Source organism: Eumetopias jubatus, unplaced genomic scaffold (assembly GCF_037043125.1).
Source record: "Eumetopias jubatus isolate StellerSeaLion01/CBP00866 unplaced genomic scaffold, mEumJub1_p1.0 scaffold_8, whole genome shotgun sequence".
NCBI lineage: Eukaryota > Metazoa > Chordata > Mammalia > Carnivora > Otariidae > Eumetopias > Eumetopias jubatus.
The window spans coordinates 52,176,310-52,199,252 of record NW_028274814.1 but is presented as its reverse complement, the minus strand read 5'-3'; the positions used below and the strand labels follow the sequence as shown (position 1 = coordinate 52,199,252).

General features: G+C 35.4%; 1 protein-coding gene across 5 annotated transcripts in view; it reads left to right on the top strand.

Moving 5' to 3' along the window:
• The window catches only part of EPS8 (EGFR pathway substrate 8, signaling adaptor), a 178,039-nt gene that overhangs the window by 109,313 nt on the left and 45,783 nt on the right, over positions 1–22,943 (top strand). For all 5 annotated transcript variants that reach the window (XM_028119803.2, XM_028119802.2, XM_028119799.2 and 2 more), the window contains 6 exons: positions 4,729–4,808; positions 6,877–6,953; positions 17,042–17,109; positions 18,094–18,255; positions 19,771–19,920; positions 22,548–22,630. In XM_028119803.2, coding sequence (XP_027975604.1) covers positions 4,750–4,808; positions 6,877–6,953; positions 17,042–17,109; positions 18,094–18,255; positions 19,771–19,920; positions 22,548–22,630 — 599 coding nt within the window. In that variant the 5' untranslated portion in view covers positions 4,729–4,749. The remainder of the gene's footprint in view (positions 1–4,728; positions 4,809–6,876; positions 6,954–17,041; positions 17,110–18,093; positions 18,256–19,770; positions 19,921–22,547; positions 22,631–22,943) is intronic.

The window sequence follows — 22,943 nt, the reverse complement described above, 5'->3', positions numbered from 1 at the left end:
AGAATTACTCTCGATTGATATTGAGAAAATACCGTACTTCCATATGGCCTAGAAATTATTGTGGTACCTGCACAGATGTTGGCCACTATCCTCATCATCATCACCATTTCTATTATTGTAATAGTTTAATGTACTTATTAGTTTCCCAAGTTTATTCACACACAATCTCTCTCTTTTTTTTTAAGATTTTTAATTTATTTTTTGACGCAGAGAGAGACAGCAAGAGAGGGAACACAAGCAGGGGGAGTGGGAGAGGGAGAAGCGGGCTCCCTGCTGCAGGGCTGGATCCCAGGACCCTGGGGTCATGACCTGAGCTGAAGGCAGACGCTTAACAACTGAGCCACCCAGGTGCCCCCACACAAACTCTTTATTACTGAATATTAGACCAAGTGACAGAGAAATAGAGACTGCTATACTAATAGTACTGGTAACATGTATTGAAAAGTGGTTACTCCAGAAGACAGCACAGGAGACAGAACATGTGATGCTTCAGAAGGTTTAAAACAAATTCTTTGTGGGGGCGCCTGGGTGGCTCAGTTGGTTAAGCGACTGCCTTCGGCTCAGGTCATGATCCTGGAGTCCCGGGATCGAGTCCCGCATCGGGCTTCCTGCTCAGCAGGGAGTCTGCTTCTCCCTCTGGCCCTCTTCCCTCTCGTGCTCTCTATCTCTCATTCTCTCTCTCTCTCAAATAAATAAATAAAATCTTTAAAAAAAAAAATTCTTTGTGTTTTTATGTTTTAAGCACAACCCCTGGCAAATGATGTCACAAAGTACTGCTAAAAATTAAATTTCAGTGACTTTTTAGTTAAAAACCCTAAGTAATGATGACAATACCCATCCCCCTCCCCTGCCATTGGTTATAATTTAGACCAAGAGATATGAATTTAGTTAAATTGAAATCAAAGTCAAGATACTTCAAGATACTCTGTCAAACCTAAATACGCCAACCAAAACTTAAACAAAAAAAGTCTGGCATTTTCTGAGAGAACAAGTTATTTCAAGGACAGCTCAATATACAGGGAGAGCTACTCTTGTTTAGCAGCCAAAATGGGTGGGTGGTATTCTAACATTGAGTAATGACTACCTACTCATTCATCCATTTGAAAAGTGTTATGAAATGCCAGTGAGAGTAAAGAAGAGGAAAGGGAATCTAAATATTTATTTATTTATATTTGGGATCTTAACACTGTCTAATACAAATGCAGCTTTCTGGTTTTGCCTTATTATAGATAACCTCATTTATTTCTGCTTATAGTGATTTTTTCATAGACTCTGTTTACATTGAGAATTTCAGTGTTTACCATTTTTGGTGTGCTTAACTTAGATCTTAAATTTGCCATTTTACTCTTTTTGCTTGGCTGAAGAATGTTATCTTCTGTAGAAAATAAAATTATAATAACTATAACTTATAAAAAGTTTTTATAAGGAAAGTGAAGCTGTAATCTCAAATCTGTGGAAGCAATTAGGACAGTTTTAGTGAACACCTTTAGCAGGATTAAGTAGCTAATTTGGTAGCATTAACTAATTTGTGACTCTGTAAAGTGATAAAGAAAATGTTTGTTTCCTTAGTTTTAAGTTGTTTTGCTTAACAGTTAATAAAAATGAAAACACCTATTTTTTTAAGAAGACTTGAAGGTTCCTCTAAACTATATATATGGTCTACATAGCTATAATTTGGATATGTCTTTTAAAAGCCTGAAGGAAAACCAAGCATTTGTAATTGTCTCCATTGCAAGGTGTGCACTCTAATTGCTATATTTAAATATTTGAAAACTCCATATTGCTACATGAGCATCTGTGACAAATGACACTGTGATTGCCAAATAGGAAAGGTTTCTATATTTAAAATTCAATTTAGCAAATTGACATTTTCTATTCCCTTTTCTAATATTCTCTTATTCTGACAGATCACTGTTTTAAAAACAAAACACAAACCACGCATTTATTTGACCGTCAGGAAGAATTAAACATGAAAAGGATGAGATGCTGTGGCTATCACTTTTCATTAAAACCAGCTGGTGTGGTTTTAAAATGCAAACCAGATCAAAATCAGTACAAACCCTGGGGGTTTAATTTATATACTGAACAAACCAGCTTGTTTTGAAAGAGTACCTAAAAAACAAACAAACAAACAAACAAAAAAACTTTAGAAGAAACTTACACATCCATCATTTGATTTTTCACTAGCTCTGTGAGTTAGAAAGACCCAAGAATTATCTCTATTTTATTGATGAGAAAATTGAAACAGAGGCTTAATTGACTTGTGTAGCTAGTTAGTGCCAGAAATAGAATTATAGGCTTCTGTGAATGACTGTGTCCAGCCATGGGCTCTAGATCCAGAATGTTATTCCAGGCCCAAATTCTAGAATATAACAATGATGTGCTCTGTTTGGGTCCTATAGGCGTATGAGAACCAACTGTGAGATTTAGTAATTTTGTAAGCTGCTGTAAAAGTATTGATAACTTGAGATGAGCCATAGTGGAAATATTTATACCATGGAAGTCACTACAAATCAGGATTTAATGTTTCCCCAGAGAACTGCTTTACCTGTATATTACTGATCATATCCAAGTATGATCAGATCACAAAAACAATGCAACAATGTAATATAAGTGTAATGTAATTTTGTAAATGTAGTAATTTTGTAAATTAATGTAATTTTGTAAATCAAGGGGAGAGGTCAATATTTCTTTGTTCCTTAATTTAGAAATTTGCTTCTAAGCTGTGAATAAATATGAGCAGGACTATTGGGAAAGCTTGAATTAAACTTGACTGTTTTGAGGACCTTTATAAATCCTTAACTATTCTTTAAGAACTAGGTCAAGTCTCACCCCTTCCAAAAATTATGGCAGTCAGCCTGGCTTTTCCCTTTGAATCTCTAGTAGATTTAAAGTAGAGCCACATACACTGGGACTTATTTACCGTGTGTTCCATGTGAATTAATTTTGTATCATTAAGAATGCAGTAAAGTCTTTGAAAAGTGGGACACGGACTTCCTTCATTTTTTTCTTTCTTTGAAAAAATATTTAATTAACACCTATTCTATGCCTGGTACTGTTCTTACTGCTTGAGAAACAGCATTAAACAAGTCTCTGCCCTTATGGAACTTACAGTCTACTGAGGAGTCAAGAATTAATGTAAACAAATGAAAAATTATAACTGTGATAAGTACTTTGAAAAATTGCTTATAGTTTGAGAAAGTACTTTGAAAAATGGTTTATAGTCTGAGAATGTCTGATAGTGGGCTTTTACCTATTCAGGGAGGTCAGTCAAAGCTTCCCTGAGGACACTGTGATTGAACTGAGATCTGAAGAATGAGAAAGAATTAACTTGAAGTTACTGGTCTTGAATATAATTTCTTTCTGTAGGCTTTCTACGGCCTCCTAATCTGAATGAAGTGCCCTTTCAAAATGGACCCCATATCATCCTTTGTAAGAGAAAACGATTTTTAACTAAGTGACTGTTTTTCCCACTAGACTATTGACCCGAAGCTGGGACTCTTGCATTCACCTTGCAAGTATCAGTCATATTACCTGACACATAATAGTGACTCAGTAGTTATTAATTCTACTGCTCCCTCTGTCTTTGTCTTATAATAAAGCTGGGATGTGCCCTACCTACCTCTCCATTATTGAGAAGACATAGTAATATAATGTATACAAAAGTCAGAAAAGTAAGATAATATCCAGAATTGTTTAGTGTCACAGAACCCAAAAAGGCCCAAGTATCCAGGAGTAAATAAAAATAAATCAGGTGTAGGGCGCCTGGGTGGCTCAGTCAGTTAAGTGTCTGCCTTCGGCTCAGGTCATGATCCCAGGGTCCTGGGATCAAGTCCCGTGTCCAGGTCCCAGCTAGCAGGGAGCCTGCTTCTCTCTGTCCCTCTGCCTGCCACCCGCTTTCTCTCTCCTCTCTCTCTCTCTCTCTCTCTCTCTCTCTCTCTGTCAAATAAATAAAATCGTAAAAAAAGGAAATCAGGTGTAAGCAGTACTGTCTCGAAGGACAAATTAGAAGTTTTACTTACTCATCTTGTTTAAAGGAATTTATTCAATTTGTGAAACATATTAAAAATGTTTTCTGAAGTTAAATATCTGGTGTTAACTTTTAAAATTGCTTTCTCATGAAAAGTAAAAGGAATGTGTAAATGGATACTTTCTTGGAAGAAAGGTGTATCCAAGTGTGTGTCTATAGGATGTTGTCCAACGTGCTTTGAAGGAAGGGAGAAAGAAGAAAAGTAGATGCAAGAAAAAAACTGCAGGGAACTGACAGGATTGTTAAATGATAGGGCTCTGGGTGCTCTTTTTCCCCTTTGTACTTTTCTGTATTTTGCACTTTCCTGTTCTCAGGTTTTTAAATTTAATGAACCTACATTACTTGCATAATGGAACAGTAAACAAAGTGACATTTCATAAAACTGAGAATTGATTATGAGTTTGAGCAGAACATACAGTTATGCCTTCTGTATGTAGAAGACTCAAAACTATATCTTAGATTTTTCTTTTACTTGCCTAAATTTGCTTACCGTTCTAGTACATTAATGTTAAAGGCCAGTGGAATCTTTGTTTATAGGTCCATCTGTACTTCTGGCGCCAGAGCGCTTTAAGGGTGGATATCTCCTCTTTGTATTTCTGTCATCCCGGCAGTGACATGTATTTTTTGAATGAAAAACTTGAAACTGAAATATCTTGACCTTTTTATTACCTTTAATCTATGTACCTTTCTTTTTTCAGAACCCAGGAGTGAAAACCACAATGAATGGTCATATTTCTAATCATCCCAGTGGTTTTGGAATGTATCCAGCTCAAATGAAGTAAGTTGGAAGGTTTATATTTAATTTGTTGGGGTTCTTTTTTTTTAAGATTTATTTATTTATTTTAAAGAGACAGAGAGACAGAGTGCATGAGCGGGGGGTGGGGCAGGGGCGCAGAGGGTGAGGGAGAGAACCTTAAGCAGATTCTGCTCTGAGTGCAGAGCTCAGTGTGAGGCTCCATCCCATGACCCCGAGATCATGGCCTAAGTCGAAATCAGGAGTTGGAAGCCCAACCCACTGAGCCACCCTGGCGCCCCTGTTGGGGTTCTTTTTGGATTTGATTTGGTGGTTTTGTTTTACATTTTACTGAAAAGATTAACTCCAATTCTTTATGTAGTTTATTCCTCATTAATATATAATTTCTCTCTAATTCTAAGCTATGATAATATTTAAAAGTTTACTGTGTCTGGAAAGAAAAAGATAGGTAATATCTGCCTCTGTGACAGTGATCTAATAGAAGACAGTTCTGGTATTTTATGTATTATTTCTTCAGAGATTTCAGTTTCTCTGGAGCATTCTATTATTTTTATTTATAAAATACTGGATCTGAGGAGAGTTAAATGTCTTCTAGTCCAGTCTGTCAAGCTACTTATCACTGTGTAAAACAAATAAAAAGATCAGGCAAGCAAACAAAACAATCCCTGTGGCTCCAGGTATAACTTGAAATCACGTCCCTGACATAAGTTGCTGTTTCCTTATAGGGTGTGGTTAATATTGTAGTTATTTTATATTGGCCATTGTGGTATAGAGTTCGCTCATCATTTTTTAGAATTCATAGGTTATTCACATTGCAAAGAGTTATGCTTCATCTTTTTTCTTTACAAAGATCATTAGTATTTGTCAGTAAGAGACACCTGGGGAGTATTGTCTGGTGCTGTCTTTATCTTGTCCATCGGTTATTCAAGCCAGAAAGTTTGGCCACACCCTCAGTCTTCCTCCCTTTTCTTACAATAAATATCCACTTAATCATGAATTTATAATATTTTCTTCTATAAAGGAACTCTTGTTTCTGTCTCTTCCTTCTTTCTCTCCTAGCTCTACTTAGGGCCTTTTTCCTACCATAATTTTTGCAGCACCCTCTACCTGGTTAACTTGCCATTTGGATTATTTTCTTTAAAAACGTTTTTGATCATGTCATGTTCTTGTATAAAAATATTTGTTGCATCCAGAGAATAAAAATGTAAAATTCTTAAGCCCTCTCTTTGCCTTCCCTATGTCTGAAGCCATTCCTCTCATCTAGGCATGCCCCGTTAGATGCATTGTCCCCTTGGACACCATGCTAGTCATTGAGCCAGTTCCACATGCCTTTTCCTCATTTAATTTTCCACCTATCCATAGAGCTTCTTTCCAATTTACATTCTGCAAAAATGCCAACTTGGTGGTAAAGTCTTTCTGCACATCCTGATAAAAATTGAATCCTTCTTTGATCTTACTTGTTATATCTATTAGTTTTATCCAGATCTCACATTCTGTTGTAACAATTTTACTTACTTGTTTTATTAACAGACCATGTCCCCTGCCATAATCCTTATTCTAATAGATTTTTGGGGTTAATAAATGTTTACTGAATAAATTCTTAAAATTCAAGTGATACGTTTACTCCACCTCCCGTATTAGTAACAGGAGGCTGGAAGTAGGGTAAAGCTGGTCAAATTTAATGATAAAGTGTTATTTTACATTTTAAGTTTTTGTGAAAATAATTCTATTCCATTATAAGTTAAGTCATTGAGTACTTTTTATGCCTGGATCATTGCTCACAATTCAATTTAGTATGGCAAACTTAAACTCTTCTAAGATAGTTTCAGCCTTATTGACTTCTGACTTGGAGTTTGAGAGGAGGCTGTGATTTGTACCTACCTCGTCCACACTGGGGTAGTGTGGTTTATATTCTGTTTCTTGACCAGAGCAGGATCTGACTCATTTTGACAAACCTAGTTAGCATTAACTCAGTCTGTTTTTTAAGAAACACACGGTGATTGTGGTACATTGGAATTTTTATTTGTAGTTTTGAATTCTTATTGCTTACTTTGGACTTTAACCCAGCACAATGACCTTTTTTTTTTTACAGTGGCTATGGATCATCACCCACCTTTTCCCAAATGGACAGAGAACACAGTTCAAAAACAAGTGCAAAGGCCCTCTATGGTATGTGTGTTTATTTGATGAGGTATAATTCTACTTCTAACCACATTTTACAAATTATGTATTCAAATTTGTAATTTGAACCCATGCCTTGTTTATATTATTTGGAGTGACTTGGTGAGAGATAAGGATTGTTTAAAAAAAGAGCTTTTGTAAAAGCTACTAAGATATGACTTCTGCTTACTGTCATGTAATTTAGAACCACAGATGTATTGCAGTGCTTTCTAAGGAGTCTTTAATACGGCATCAATGCCTTAGGTGGATTTTCCTAGCTAGTTATTTGTGATATAATTATTGATCTTCATGAATGATCCATTTTATTGTGGGCTGACAGTTGACAGGATTTCTTCCTTATAGGTCCTGAACTCCACAAGTTCAATCATTTCTTTCTGTATTGTGAAACCAGTAGGCTTTCTCCTTGATTCTTCTTTAATTTCCCTTGTCCTCTCTAGATTGTCTCATGTGTAAATAATATATTTTTAAACTTTAGTATAAAATAGAAATCATTACTAAAAAGAAGTTGAGGACTCCTGAAATATACCACATATGTTTGGAAATGCATTTTTTCCACAGGATCTGCATGGGCTTTTATTTATTTATTTATTTTAATTTTTTTTTTTTTTTAAGATTTTATTTATTTGACAGAGAGAGACATAGCGAGAGAGGGAACACAAGCAGGGGGAGTGGGAGAGGGAGAAGCAGGCTCCCCGTGGAGCAGGGAGCCCGATGTGGGGCTCAATCTTGGGACCCTGGGATCATCACCTGAGCCGAAGGCAGACACTTAACCAATGAGCCACCCAGGTGCCCCTGCATGGGCTTTTATTATTGTACAATAATAAATAATAATAATAGTATTATGGTTAAAAGACTCAGAATAGTACTGTGGTTAAGAGCAAAGACTCTGGAACCAGACTTCCTGGGTTCAAATTCAGTTCTATCATTTATTAGCTGAATGATCTTGGACAAGATTTTTTACCTAATTTTGCTTATCTATACAATGGGAATATCTCATAGAGATGATATGACAGTTAAATGAGCTAGTACATGTAAAATGCTTCTAGCAGCGCCTGACAAGCAGAAAGTAGTGTATATATTTGCTATTATTGTTGGAAGTATCCTTATTATTATCTGCCATAGGAACTAACACCCTTTTATAAATTTGGAATTCTCTCTCTCTCTCTCTCTCTTTTTTTTTTTAACATCTGGATCTACAGTGTCTTGGGTGTAGTAAGAATGAACAATTCTAAGGTTTTGTGACTCTTTTTCTGCCTGTGTATTGAGTGACTAGGCCTTAGGACTCAAATCAGAAATTTATAAAATGGATTTTATACCATACACAGATATATTTTCTTATGGTATTGTCAGTCTGATTAGTGTTGGTTTCAGTTTTTTCCAGGACTATATTATGAGATCCTTACCATGTCCTAGTAGTTGTGAATTATAGATCCAGAGAATATATTCAGCAGGTGCTTATTTTATGATTAATACGTGCACAGAACAGAGCTAGTAATATTTGGTTCTTGACTTTAAGGGACTTGCAGTCTAGGGGTTGACTTGAAGAAACTGAAAAAGAAGAGGTTTTTGTTTTGTTTTGTTTTGTTTTTTTTAAAAAACAAAATAATTCCTTCAGTCTTTCATTTCTAGGCAGATATTTATTAAGTACTTCTGTGTGCCAGGCCAAGGTCTTCATAGTCTCTGTTTCCATGACAATTTAGTCATTCCAAAGATGAATAAGACATGGTCATTGCTTATGCACTGTTTTGGTGAGGTAGACTAGTGAGTGCATTGTTATAATAAAGAGCTAAATAAGTTTGGATGGCAGTGTCTGAGGTGTGGTGGGGTGGTCAGTTCTTCCATGTGGGTGAGGGTGGGAGTCAGAAGGGATTTCATAGAGGAGCTGAGCATTGAACTGAACTCTGAAATTTAAGTAGTGTGCTCCAGGCATTTGGGAGGCTGATGGGTGCTGTAAACAGCAGTATGAACCCTTTATAAACTAGACTGTGAGCTCTGTGAAGTTGGTGCATCTCTGCCTTGCTTACTTCATGATTCCCCAAGCATAGCACAGTGGCTAATGTAAAATTTACGCTCAGTAAATACTTGTAGAATGGATATAATGAATGAATGAACTGCAAACCGTTTGGTCTTAACTGAAGGGTGCAAGGTGGTGCATTGAGAAATAAGATTATCTAAACATGGACCACAGTGGGAAGAATCGTACTAAGGAATTTGGACATTGTTTGCAGGAAATGTCTAGCCACTGAAGTTTTTTAGTCAGGGGTATAAAAGGTCTATTGTCTTGGGTCACTCTCATAGCACTATTGAGGATGGATATGATGAACATGAATGGAAATAGGTAAGTCAGACATCTAAATAGTAGCCCTAAGACTTTTGTTAAGATGAAAGAGTCTTAATCTTCTCACAAATACCATAGATCCAAAAATCTGTTTTCAGAGAGCTAAGAAAGGGGTAAGGGATAAAAAGTAGAATTCATTTGCAAATTTTAATGTTTATTTTGTGTTAGGAGCTTCTTCAAAAAATCATAGATCTGAGGATTGAAAATCACCAGCCTATAAGCAGTAAATTTCTGTTTTCCCCTTTTTACATATAGAACAAGCTGAAGCTCCTTTCTAAGATGAGATGATTTGTCTGAGTCGCATAATTTTAAAAATCTTGATTATAAGAAAATGTGACAATTTTGTATAGTGTGACAAAAATGAACAGTGTATTGGTAAAACAGAGGATATAAAGAGAAGGGAAAGAAAAGGGCAAATCCAAGAGGCATTTATAAAGAAGAAGGAAAACTTAGCAAATGTATTTGGTTTAGAAACAAGCAGATTTTAAGTTTCTTGAAGTTGCAGATAATGTTTCATTCCTCTTTGTATCTGATCCTCCCCTCTTCCCTCCCAAAGGGGGCTCTCAGTCAATGCCCATGGAAATGAATGGTATAATGACAGGGAGGAAATATGTTCAGATTTTGAGCAAACCTTTGCAATAAGCAAGTTGTAGCTGAAGTTCCAACTGTAGTTAGTTAACATTGAGTGTTTAACCTCCCAGTCTCAAGTTTTAACTTTTTTTTTTTTGGCTAGGGAATTGATAAAGGAGAGATTTTTAATGTAGTTTATCACAATGTCTGCATTTTCTTTAAAATTTCTCCTTTCGCAATGATTAAACCAGTTGAATAAATCTTTCAAGAATTAGTTTCTTTCCTGGATGGTACATGAACTTATTTCGTATGTGAAGAGACTAGTTAGTGCACTGGAACATGAGTTTTATGGTAATGACCATTGTTTTTTATACACTGGCCACAGGTTAGATACTGCATCTAGAGTTTCATGCAGCTTGTCTTTTTCATGAAAATGCTTTTCAGGTCTGACACCATAATGTTCCTCCCACATTGCTTCAGTAACTCAGTACCTTTAGTCTCAGAGAGGCAACATGGGTTCTGAGGGCCAAGTAATTTGGGGCTGAATCATGGCCCTTCTACCAAAGGGCTGCCGTTTTGGGCAAATGATTTTACTTGTTGGCCGCAGTTTCCTCATCTACAAAATAGAAATGATGATAATATTGTGGTAAGTTTATATGAGAAAATAGAAGTAATGCGTCTGTCATGGTACTGAGGAGCATGGGAAAGTCACTTTCTGTCCTCAGTCCTCAGATTAATCAAGGCCCTTAATATTTTGATGTTACCTCCAAATGATGTTATATGTGTAATCGCAGTGATACTTGGACAGGGTCAAGAAGTAATCTTTATCATATTTTTTAAGCTTATATTCCAGATATTACTGGAAATATTTTTTTGTACTGTGAACTAGACAATTATGATGATACATTTGCTTCTTTTGGATATGTGTTAATTTATTCAGAGAAAGCAGTTAAAATATACTGCAGTTTATTAATAACCCTTTTTTGTCATTTCTTCATTACGATATAAGAAATTTCAAAGCCTGTTTTGTCATTTCTTCATCATGATACAAGAAATTTGTCATTTCTTCGTTATGATACAAGAAATTTCAAAGCCAGCATGTGAGAGGTTCTACATCAGCAAAGTCCCTGATAACATAAATAAAGAGAAAATAAATATTAATTTCATTTTCCTCCACATACCTCATGACAGTAACATTTCATTTGGCTACTGTTATCGAGGAGTTGAAAATTCTGTATTTTTCTCTAGCTAGACTGCTTGTTAGTCTCTAAGCACTAAAATTTAGTATCTTTTTAAGGAAGTACTTGTAAAATATATTAAACATTCCCTTCCATCAGGGTGTGGTGCCTGTAATCTCCTGTTGACTCAGAGGACCATCAGCGCAAGTGCGCCTGTGTGCTGTGATGTGCTCAGAGGCTGTAGTCTTTACCTTTACACCAAATCATTCAAAATCTTTTCCCTTTTGAGTATTTATGGCTACTTTTTCTGTGTGGCTGTGTCTCAAGCTTGTTACTTTTGCCTGTTGTTAACGTGCCTTCTTCTAGCATTGCTTCTGATACGTATGGGCTGGAAAACTAGAAAGAAAATCTTTGGTAGAGTAAATAAGTTCTGAGTGGGGAATTGAGAGTCCCATTAAAGCCTGCATATTAAAATGTGCAAGTTTCAATGCATAGACCTTGTGACATCGGTCTGCCACTCAGAGGACTTAAGTGTGGGCTCTGCTGTGTTCTAAATAGCTGAACTTCTAGAAAAGTAACTTCTCTTTATATTCGATATTGCTGAATTTGTAATATAACCATTTATAATAATCAGCCATTTAAAGTCGTCCTCTATCCAGAAAAACTCGAGTTTCAGGGAATTACCAGTTAGCCTTTTTTTTTTTTTTTTTTGTCATTACCAACATTTATAGTAACTTTGAGATTCGTTTTGTCGGGAGGCCAAATAGTATTGGATAAATATGATAGGCACTCTCTCAACTCTCAGCCTTAAGTTTGAACTTTTTTGTGAAGCCAGCAAGGAGGAAAATATATTTGTGTTTTTCCTGTTTTTCTTTTTTCTTCTCAAGGAGGGACTGTAAGAACTGAGTATAAGTAATCTATAAACCATATGATCAGTTTCTATGTAATTGACCTCACTATAAACTTTTCTGTATTTTTACACAGTGCTTAACTTATCTTATAGCAATATTCCTGAATATAGCACTTTTCTTAAGAGATAAGTACCCCACATTTTTTTTTTTTTTGTACCTATCTTTCTTCTCTTCCTGTCTCTATCTTCTGATCTTGGTTGGGAATTAGTCCCTTTGTGTAACTGTCAGAATTGAAGCCCAGGTGATCTCTTACACATTCAGGTGGCATTCAGAAATTAAAATCCATTTCTCGGGTGCCTGGGTGGCTCAGTCATTAAGCATCTGCCTTCGGCTCAGGTCATGATCCCGGGGTCCTGGGATCGAGCCCCACATCTGGCTCCCTACTCGGTGGGAAGCCTGCTTCTCCCTCTCCCACTCCCCCTGCTTGTGTCCCCTCTCTCACTGTCCCTCTCTCTGTCGAAAAATAAATAAAATATTTAAAAAAAAATTAAAAAAAATAAAATCCATTTCTCTTTTCTCTATCCTCATCATTTACGGTGTGTATTTTACCTAGAGAAAACATTTAAATCTTTTTTAAGAACAATTTTTTTTTTAATTCTTAAGAAGTCAGTGGCCCATGATTATATATTATCAGGAAGTCAGGCAATGTTAGAGTCCCAGTTCAGCTTCATAGAGTGTGCTAGTGCTTTGTGACTCAAAAAGACAGTTTGGCAGTGTTCCCACCTTACCTGAAAATTTTAAAGCTTCTTTTCTCCTCATGGGATAAGCTGTCTTAACAATTTGTTGAACAGGCCAGTGAAATTAATTCTTAAATAATGTAGTTATGTAAAAAATGACCTTGTTTGTTTTTACAAACAGTATCTTGGTTTTGGTACTGATTTGTCAAACTGATTGTGGCGGCCTAGATAATGAGAGGCTGTACTTATTACTTGGTGCTCTTCACTGATTCCCATTAAGCACCTCACCTCTGTGGAAATTATACACTAAAATAGTGGGAAAGGTACTCTCCTTTACTGTGCTTGAAAGTGTAAAGTGTAATAGGAGCTGTAGCCCAATGTTTTATTTAGAGAGAGAAATAAATAGCAGCTGCTTTTATGTTACTTCTTTTCCTTTTTAATTGCCAAATCCTTACTTTGAAGCTATGTTTTATTTTCAGAGAAAGAGAAAATTATCTGAATATTAGCTCTTTTTTTTAATGATTTGTTCATTTATTTTAGAGAGACAGAGCATGGGGGTGGAGGGGCAGAGGGACAGGGAGAGTCCTCAAGCCGACTCCCTGCTAAGCACAGAGCCTGACGTGGGTGTCTGTCTCATGACCCTGAGATTGTGACCTGAGCCAAAATTAAGAGTCAGCCGCTTAACTGACTGAGCCACCCAGGCACCCCTGAATATTAGCTTTTACAAATCTTGCTGTGTATGCATAAACAGCAATATCGACAAAAGGGAATTATGTTTAAATACTGAGACCTGAATATTGTTATAGTTGCCATTTTAGTAATAGAAGTAAGTGAAACCTACATTTTTTAAAAGATTTTATTTATTTCTTTTTGAGAGAGAGACAGAGAGAGTGGGGGAAGGGGGAGAGGGAGAGAGAGAATCTCAAGCAGACTCCACACTGAATGCGGAGCCCAATGCGGAGCTTGATCTCACCACTCTGAGGTCATGACCTGAGCTGAAATCAAGAGTCACATGCTTAACTGACTGAGCCACCCAGGTACCCCAAAACCTACATTTTTAAAAAATTAAGACTTGTAGTTTTAGGTTCATAGAAAAATTGAGGGGAAGCTGAGGAGATTTCCCATATACCATCTGTATGTATAGCCTTCCATTATCAACAGCCCACACTAGAGTGGTACGTTTGTTACAACTGATGAACCTACATTGATATATCATAGTCACTCAAAGTCTTAATGAAACCTGAATTTAATGTTCCCAATCTAGAAGTGAATTATCACGTTTTGCCAGCAGCATATCAGTCCAATAATGCGAAAATAATCTGTAAAGGATTTTCATCATTGGTTACTGAATTCACCTAATTCCATTTCTTTGGGTTTGTGTATTCTGGTCTGGTATAAAGCGAGTAGGAAAAACAGTAAAACCACAACCAGTGGTACTGCAATCAAGTTTGTTCCTGCCTCTAATCAATGCAGATTGAGAGAGATGAAGAGATAGAAACTGAGGCTTTTTATCAGCAGTTGAGTAGCCTACAGTATGAGAAACCCAAAACCCTGCTGCCAGATTTATTCAGTTATTATTTAATACACGATTTGTCCACGATTTACACTCTCAATTTGGAAAGAAAAGATTTCAGCTTAGAGAAGTAACATGTAGTCGATGAGTTGGAGTTTGTACAGATTTTGGTTTTCAGTCCTGGCTGCACAATAGGATTGCCATTTATAAATCCCAGTGCCCAAACTGCATCCTACACCAGTCACATTGGAATCTCTAGCAGGTGGGGCCCAGGCACTGTTTTTCCAAGTTCATTTTAGTGTGTGGCCAAGTCTGAAAACCATTCTTAAAGTGGGGAACGTCACTGGAGGCTTTACCTTGAGTATCATTGAGACTCATTTAGATTTCTCATACTTTTTTAAAGCTTGGTGAGATTTTCAGCTTAAGAGCATAATTACTATTTACAACTGTACTTGAGAGTACATATGATTCTCATAAAAAAGAAATGTACCATAATTGCCTCTCAGGAAACTTCTTTCAAAATTTTCCTATTAAAATGTTAATATTAACCTTTATTTATTCGTTGACTTAAATCACTAGAACTACTAGTTTATTTATAAATCCATTTTATGGCATTTATATATTGTTAGGATCTTTAAAAGGTAATTTCTTGTAACACAGTGTCTTATTTACTGTGTAGTATTGGAGAGAAAGCAGTTTAAGAATTTCTAAAATGGATTCTTCATTTGGAATACTAGAAATAACACCTATCTTCTAGGCAGTCAGTGATCAGTTAATGTCATGTTTTTTTACAAATACTATCAAATAGGCAGTGTTTTTCTTGCACTTATAAAATATGTTTCTATGAGATTAAGAAACTATTTGAAAATGTGGGAGAATACATTCTTACTACTTCATAATGAAAATCTTTAATTACAAAACATACAGTTGAGCTTCAGCTGTGTTTACTGATCACTTATCTGAAAGACTTGGTGAAGCATTTGAATGTCCTGGGGTTGCCTTATCACAACTGGATACCATGGCAACCACTGCCATTTCTTTTGCTGTCTCAGTCAGATCACAGGAAACAGAACCACCTTCATGTCCTGAGTCTGCCACAGAGAGTTGTGCTAGAAAGTGATAAACCAGTGATTCTGAAATAGTGATTATTTCTCAAAGTGCTTTTTGTCAGATATGTTCCTCAGTTATATATTGCATTTCAGTGGTTCTCCTGAGAATAGTTATCCATTTGTTAACTATCTCACGCTGATTAATGCTCAGCTAATAATCAGAAAAAATCATGGTGGTTTTTTTTTTTAGTATGTAGAATACAGTCATGTAAGTGAAGATTATGTTTTGTTATATTGGAATAGAAAAATTTAAGGTGAAACCAGATCTTTCTTTTTGATCACATTATTTTGGTAGGAACAGATGGATCATACTTCTTCAGGTCATCATCCAAACAAAAAAAGAAAGGTAGAAGATACTGAATTTTATAGTGTGTCTTTTTCTGTTAAGTAACTTAATGCTGCAAAAGCAAAAATAGAATATACTGGAATAATATCAGACTGATGTAATATAAGGGATATGGATATTTTTTATCTAAGGTTTAATGTAAATATAAAAGATAATTACTTTTGTATGTATTGTGAAACAGTGATTTATCAAAGTTTTCAAATATTCTGCTGACATTCCGAATCTATACATGTACTTTATATTTTTGTACTTGCTTTGCTTTCATGCTCAGCAGAACTTTTCAACTTCTGAAGTTGTAGGAAGATCTAAAGGTTTCTATATTAACTGAAAAAAAATGTTTATTTATGAAAAGCTGTTATATATTAGGAAAGCTGAGGAGTGTGTGTGTGTGTGTGTGTGTGCACACACGCGTGCATGTGTGTTTGAGTCTGTGTGGGCCTGAATATTAGTACTGTAGGAGTCTTGAGGTTTGATCTTATTTAACCCTTTTATTTTACAAGAAGAGTGCTGAGGTCCAGACCTAAGCGTCTTGCCTTAATTTAGCCTTCTACTTAGTGACAGAGCCAAAGCTAGAATCAATAATCTTCTGGTTCTTACTTAGGGTTCTTTTTCATCAGAGCATTCTGCTTTAGAAAGAATAGGGCAACTCTGAATTTACAAATAAGCAAGTTACTTGATTAGAAAGCAACAAATACAAAATATTGCCTCTGCATATTTTATATTTTGGTTTTGCAGCATTTTACAAAAGAAAACAAATGTTTATTTTTGCTTTTTTCAATAGTGTGGTGCAGTAACTTTCTACCTAACTCTCTCATATTTTCTAACAGGTGATATCTACAATTCTGAGTGTCACATTTGTTTGTTCTGTAGCTGTGTGGAAACTGTTAAAGTTTAATGGCTATCAGTATGATTAAATCATGTTTTGAATCTCCTCTGACACTCTCCATAGTTTGGATGTTGTGAAAGGAGATGTTCCTTTTAGTGGCCAAGATAACATTATCTTGATAAGGTAGTCTAACTCCTATAATACAGTATCTATGACAGTATTTTGCAATTCTGTTTTGTTCTCAGTACATTAAGAGATGAAAGGTACAAGCCAGTTTTTATCTTTTTACCAAAGAGTAGGTATCTGATTAATAAAACCCTTAGACCAAATAACTCTTTTTCTTACAACATTAATAATCTAGATTTTACCTTTGGGATTCTGAAAATTTGTATTGGGTCAAATTGTTCTTGCATATCATTTAAGCTTTCTATTGGCTTTTTCATTTAATGTGAATAATGAGTGTTTTCAGATATACCACACAATGGTGACTTGTCAGCTACTGTATTTATATGGGAGACAGACTAGTTTTAGAGATGGCCACAAGACAGTGATACATGAACTTCAGCCTGTTAGTGGGTAAATAATGACTTCTTCAACTTCTCTTTCAGAACAAAGGAAGAATTATGCTCGGGACAGTGTCAGCAGTGTGTCCGATGTATCCCAATATCGTGTTGAAGTAAGATGTTTTGATGTTTGCTAAAATTTGAATGAACCTTGAGGGACATAAAAATCTGGTGGTAAAATCAGAATTATGTTTTATTTTATTCCTGTGATGTACTCTGAATTGCGTTGACCTTTTTCTTTCAGATTTTTGAAAAACTGAGATGTAAAATAATGAAGTGTCTTGTTCATCTGGGGTCTATTTTCATAGAGAATAAATTAACCACTCGTTTGTCGTTGTCAGCCTTATTTTGGCTAAAACCAGGACAGAGGCTTCTATTTTATATTACAGAATCTTTTTTGAAATTACACCTTTAATGGTTTCACTGAGTGGTTTAGTTTTAGTTTTACCTAAAGTCGTGACTAGTCCTATTTAAACAGCGGTTTTCTTGTTTAGTTTTTCCTGTGTTGTTATTTTTTAAGATATATTTGCTCTTGATTGGAATCCACGTACGTGACTATCACTTATAATAGAACATGTTTAAGTAGGGAGTAATTTTTAAATTGTTCTTATTTTCCGTTTTCTACCCATAGCGGGCATGCTTCATGAGATGTGAAGTTTTGTTTCAGTACTGTGCAGTTTGACGGTTGCTACCGTGGTAGCCGACTACTGCTCTCGTTTATCAGTTTCTGTAGTTTCAAGCTGCAGTGGCTCAGCACTTAAGTAACCCACATGGAATGAGATGGGAGGGATCGGTCTTAAGAGAATGTTATTTAAGCTGTTCAGAATTTATGTTCTGTTTATATCGCTCAACATGGCTCGGTATTAAACAGACTGAGGTATTTTCTGACTCAAGGCACCTTTCCTCAATTCAACAAAAACCTGCCTGACTTTCTTAATCTCGGTAAGAGAGCCACGAAGTTGTAGGATACCTTGTGTTGTTGGCTCTCTCCGCTCCAGTCACTGACTTCAGTCAGGTCACCATTGCTTTCTTTTTGGAAAACGTGCACTAAGAGAATGTGTGTTAATAAATATTTTTTCCTTCTTGTCAATCGTAAGCACTTGACCACCTTTGTCCTGGATCGGAAAGATGCTATGATAACTGTTGATGATGGAATAAGGAAGCTGAAATTACTTGATGCCAAGGGCAAAGTGTGGACCCAGGATATGATTCTTCAAGTGGACGACAGAGCTGTGAGCCTGATTGATTTAGAGTCGAAGGTAAGTCTGTAAAATTTAGACTATTTACTTCCAAGAAAGTTCCACAGATATTTATGTTGACAAGCAGGTCATATTGTTTAAAAGGGGATGAAAGTTTGACAAAATAAAACATTTTGTCAGTGATTTTAAAGAAGAAATATACTACTGCATACACATTATGCCCGCAAAATCAGTTCCTGAAACTGGAGACAGAGGGATATGTGTTTTGTTTTGTTTTGTTTTTAACCACAAATGATGAGATGGAGGAAGTGAGAAAAAAAATCCAGAGCACTAAAATAAGGCCCCAGTGGAGCCTTATTCTTTATGACATATATTAATTATATACTAGGCAAACCATATCCCAGTAAATGAGTAACCTGGGATGAAGGGGTTTTGTGTGTGTGTGTGTGTGTGTTAACTTTTCAGCGCCCCTATGGCAGGCACCTTTATTTTGCACAACCACTGGTAGGTACAATGCTGGAGCTCTCAACACAGGACTTTTCTGAGCCCCATCATCCAATAAGAATTTGAGTTGCTAAGATAAAGAAAACAACTGTCATATTGTTTTAGAGTATTCTGATAGGACTCAGAGTAAGATCTGCCCTTTCTTTTCTCACATCCATCGTATACTATGAGAGAACATCTTCTCTGATCCTCATGGTTTTAAGTAATTATATAGAGAGAAGGGGTATTATTTAATTTACTTTGCAAAGAAAGAAAATTTGTTATTTCTCTGGTACTCTGAGAAATTGCATTTTATTTTTATGGAATGAGCGCTTCTTGTTTTGCCTTTTCTGGATCTCGGAATCAAAAGTTAGAATAAAACTCATGGTGTGATGTATGTGTGTATGTGCCATCTGTAATCAGAGTGGCTGCTTTTTCCTTTTATTTGTTATTAATCTAATTTATTTTCATGTATTGGGGATATTATATTTTCTTTAAAAAATCGCTGTTTCTCTCATTAATTCATTATGACCCACTCACTATTTGTATAAAGTCATTAGTATAATAATGAGCATTTTAAATATATCTCATTAAATACAGAATTCTAATTGTGAACAGAAAGCTCATTTGTTTAAGAATCTGCCAGTATTTTATTTAGGTGGCTGTTTATAGGTTAGAGAATATTCACTTTTATACTTCCAAATATCTTAATCACTCTGAAAAATGTATTTTTTAGTGAGATCCTTCTGGCCCAGCTGTTTGACATTTTTGGCTAGAATGAATATATATAGAGAGTGAATTTTTTCATCTGAGAGATTCATTGAAATAAAAAAATGTATGAATGATGTATTATTTTTAGCCTAACATTTGTGATCACTGAAGGTAGAAACTAAGAGTATGACTGTTCAATGTTCAAGTAAAAGAAAATTCTGACACTATATAACCAGAGTGGGGAAGAATACCATGTAAGATTGTGAATAATTTTGGAAATCACTTTAAAAGTGATTTGTACAGTGTCTAGAGCTCTTTGTTCAATAGATTTTAGACATACAGTAAAAATTAAGGCAAATTATATTTTTACTTTCTTTACAGAATGAACTAGAGAATTTTCCTTTAAGCACAGTCCAGCACTGTCAAGGTGTGATGCATTCCTGTAACTATGATTCAATTCTCGCCCTGGTGTGCAAAGAGCCAACTCAAAACAAGCCCGATCTTCATCTTTTCCAGTGTGATGAGATTAAGGTAAAAGAATGGCGAATTTTTTTCCTCTTTAAGTAGATGTTCTGACAGCCATTGGATTATCCACTTCAGTTATATGACCAGTGGATTTTTAGTTTCTTAGGATTTTGTAAGGAAAACAAATACCTTAGTATTTTCCTGAGGGGTTCCAATAAATAAAGAGGAAATAGAGTGGTATTTAAAAAAAGAAAGATGCATTCTATTTATTAAAAAAAAAAAAACCAGGCATAGATAATATATCAAATTCTTCATTGAGTTACTTGGACTTATAATTAAAAATTGATTCTTCCAAAATCATGCTTCATGGACAATAAGTAATCACGCCATCCTATTTTATTCTGCACTAATCACATAACATGGATTATTGCGATGAAACCCTCAAGACATTTTCCATGATACAGATTTAAAGCTCACCATTTAATTATGTGACTTGAATTTGCTCAAGATATGTAATCCCCAAGTGATAATGTGCAAGTAGTTAAGCACAGTTACCAGTAAAAACATGCTGTATCCTGAAGATTGGTATTCAAAGTACACTGTAATTTTCAAATGCTTATCACTTGTGATGCTTTGTTGGACATTAGAAATTATCATCAACCTTGAATATTTTTAGGTCATGAGTTGATTTTTTCAAAAGGGAAATCATTTTGGGTTGAGTTGATTGGTGCTTTGCCAAAGCAGTGACTTATCACTGTGACTGTATATTACAAAATATACAGGTAATTTTTATCTTATAAAGAAATGTTAGGAGATTAGCATGAAGTGTCACTTGATCTTTTCTGTATTTCTTTGACATTAAAATATGATAGCTAAATTAAGATTGACTGTCAATGGTGGATTTCATCATTTTCTTTTTCTTGCTTTATGTATAGATGACTTTCTAAAAATCTTGAAAACTGTGGCATTTAGATAATTTGCATAGTGATGTTCATCAAATTTTATGTAGTTCCTTTTGAAAGTCATAAAGGGTATTAAGAATTTTGCAAGGTTAGATTTGTTAAGTATTAAATAAGTATTAAAGTGAATATTTTTCTCTGAAAATATATTGAAATTTAATTAAAATATTTTTAAAACAGAGGACTAAACTAAAAGACATTTTAAATCTGGTATTTGCCTCAGTGCTCTGAAACTTAGCCTGAAACTAAGAGTTATTATGCTGAGTACAGTTTCTGGGTTTCAGTGTTGAGAATAAAGGGCTTGTTTTATCTGATAGGGGATGCTAGTATTGATGGGTCTCAAACAGATTTACTGAATTACTGTTTTGTCTAAAAGCTCAAATACCACTATGCAGCTCTGTATTTTTACTCATTAGTGCTATCTACATGAGACCTTCTTTTTCCTTGACATATTGAAAATATAAACACAATGAAATATGATGTAGTTTCTTTTATATGGGTCATGTTGCAACATCACTTTTGAGTTTTAAAGTTTCTTTATTACGGGATTTTACACTATACTCCTGCCCACCTCTATAGTAAAATTTTTCTTAGAAATATGATAGCTCCCCCCCCATAGGAAGTTCAGGGTTCCTAAGCATCTTCAGTTTTATTTAATATCCCACATAACAGAGAGTCTTTGACACGATGTTTATAATGTCTTCCTGAAACTAAGATAGTCTTAATGAAGTAACACTGAACTAGGGTGCATTAGCCCTCACATTTAATTAGGAATGTGACCTTGGCCAAACCATCATATGAATATTCTTCAGTTTCATTAATTACAAAACAGAGAGGACAGATTGGATGATCTTTAAGTTTCCTTTCAGCTCTAAAATTCTATGATTGTCTGTGCTTATGGTAAAAGAATATACAGCATACATATTTGAGAAAAACATACAAAATGACAGAGAACAAACAGGAACAAAAAATAGGAGGTGAGTACATCCCATCAAGAATCTAATATGCAATAATAATCGCTGGTCATAAGTAAACTCCATACCAAACAAAATAAACTTCTTAAGAAGCTGCTAACTTCACACTGTTTCCCAAGAAAACCACATCAAATATTCTTGTTGGAAAAGTATTAGATTAATTGTTTGGAGAAGGTTAGCTTTTACCTGAAATGACAGAATAAAGTATATATCAAAAAAGGTACAACCTAGTGTTGGGGTTCGTCCCACGATTGTAGTGTATTTGTCCCAAACTGGGAGTATCTGCTGGGACTGAGTGATTTGTTCCAGTAGGTTAATGGGTGCCCACCAGAGCCTGAGGCTGAGAAAGAGGAAGGAGCTCTGCTCGACCGGCATGCACTTCTAATTCCTTCATTTCTTTTTAGGTAGAGATTTCCTCCCAGTTACATTTTCCACATATACTTACATTTCCAGCATATGCAAATTCCTTTTCTCTTTGCCTGTATGCAAGGATAGCTTTTGTCTAAACTAATGGAATCTGATGAAATAATCTTTAAGAATTTCTTCAGTTTTCAAAATTTGTCATTATAAAATTCACCATCAAAAAACTGCAAGAGTCATGTTTTGAAAGCACATTTAAAAAAAAGAAAACACTTTTCTTTTGCATCAGGACACATTGATTCAGACAGGGAACGTAATCCATTTTGCTGTTGCTGTTTGAAGCTATACATGAAGACAAGAAAAATCTGTGACCTCACAGGTAACTTGTCTTGCATTGCAGGCAAACCTCATTAGTGAAGACATTGAGAGTGCAATCAGTGACAGTAAAGGAGGGAAACAGAAGAGGCGGCCCGAAGCCCTAAGGTAAAAACATTAAAAGGAATTAAGGGGTAGAATTGTTTTGTTTTGAGGTTTTTTTATTTGCGTTTTTCTTTTGGTTTTTGGAGGTTTTTTGTTGTTGTTGTTGTTGTTTCTCTTCTAAAGATTTAGAAAAATGATCTTCGATGAAGGTCTATTTTACAGATTACAACCTGTGATTTCAACTCATTCACTCTTCCTAGTTTGTCAGTATATGTGTGCACCTTTTCTCTCTGCGTTTTCTGGTCTTTCTCTGAGAAGCCTTCTCTAATGTGTGTTGTCAGAGTCAGGTCAGATGAGTGGCATTTTAAGGGAAGGA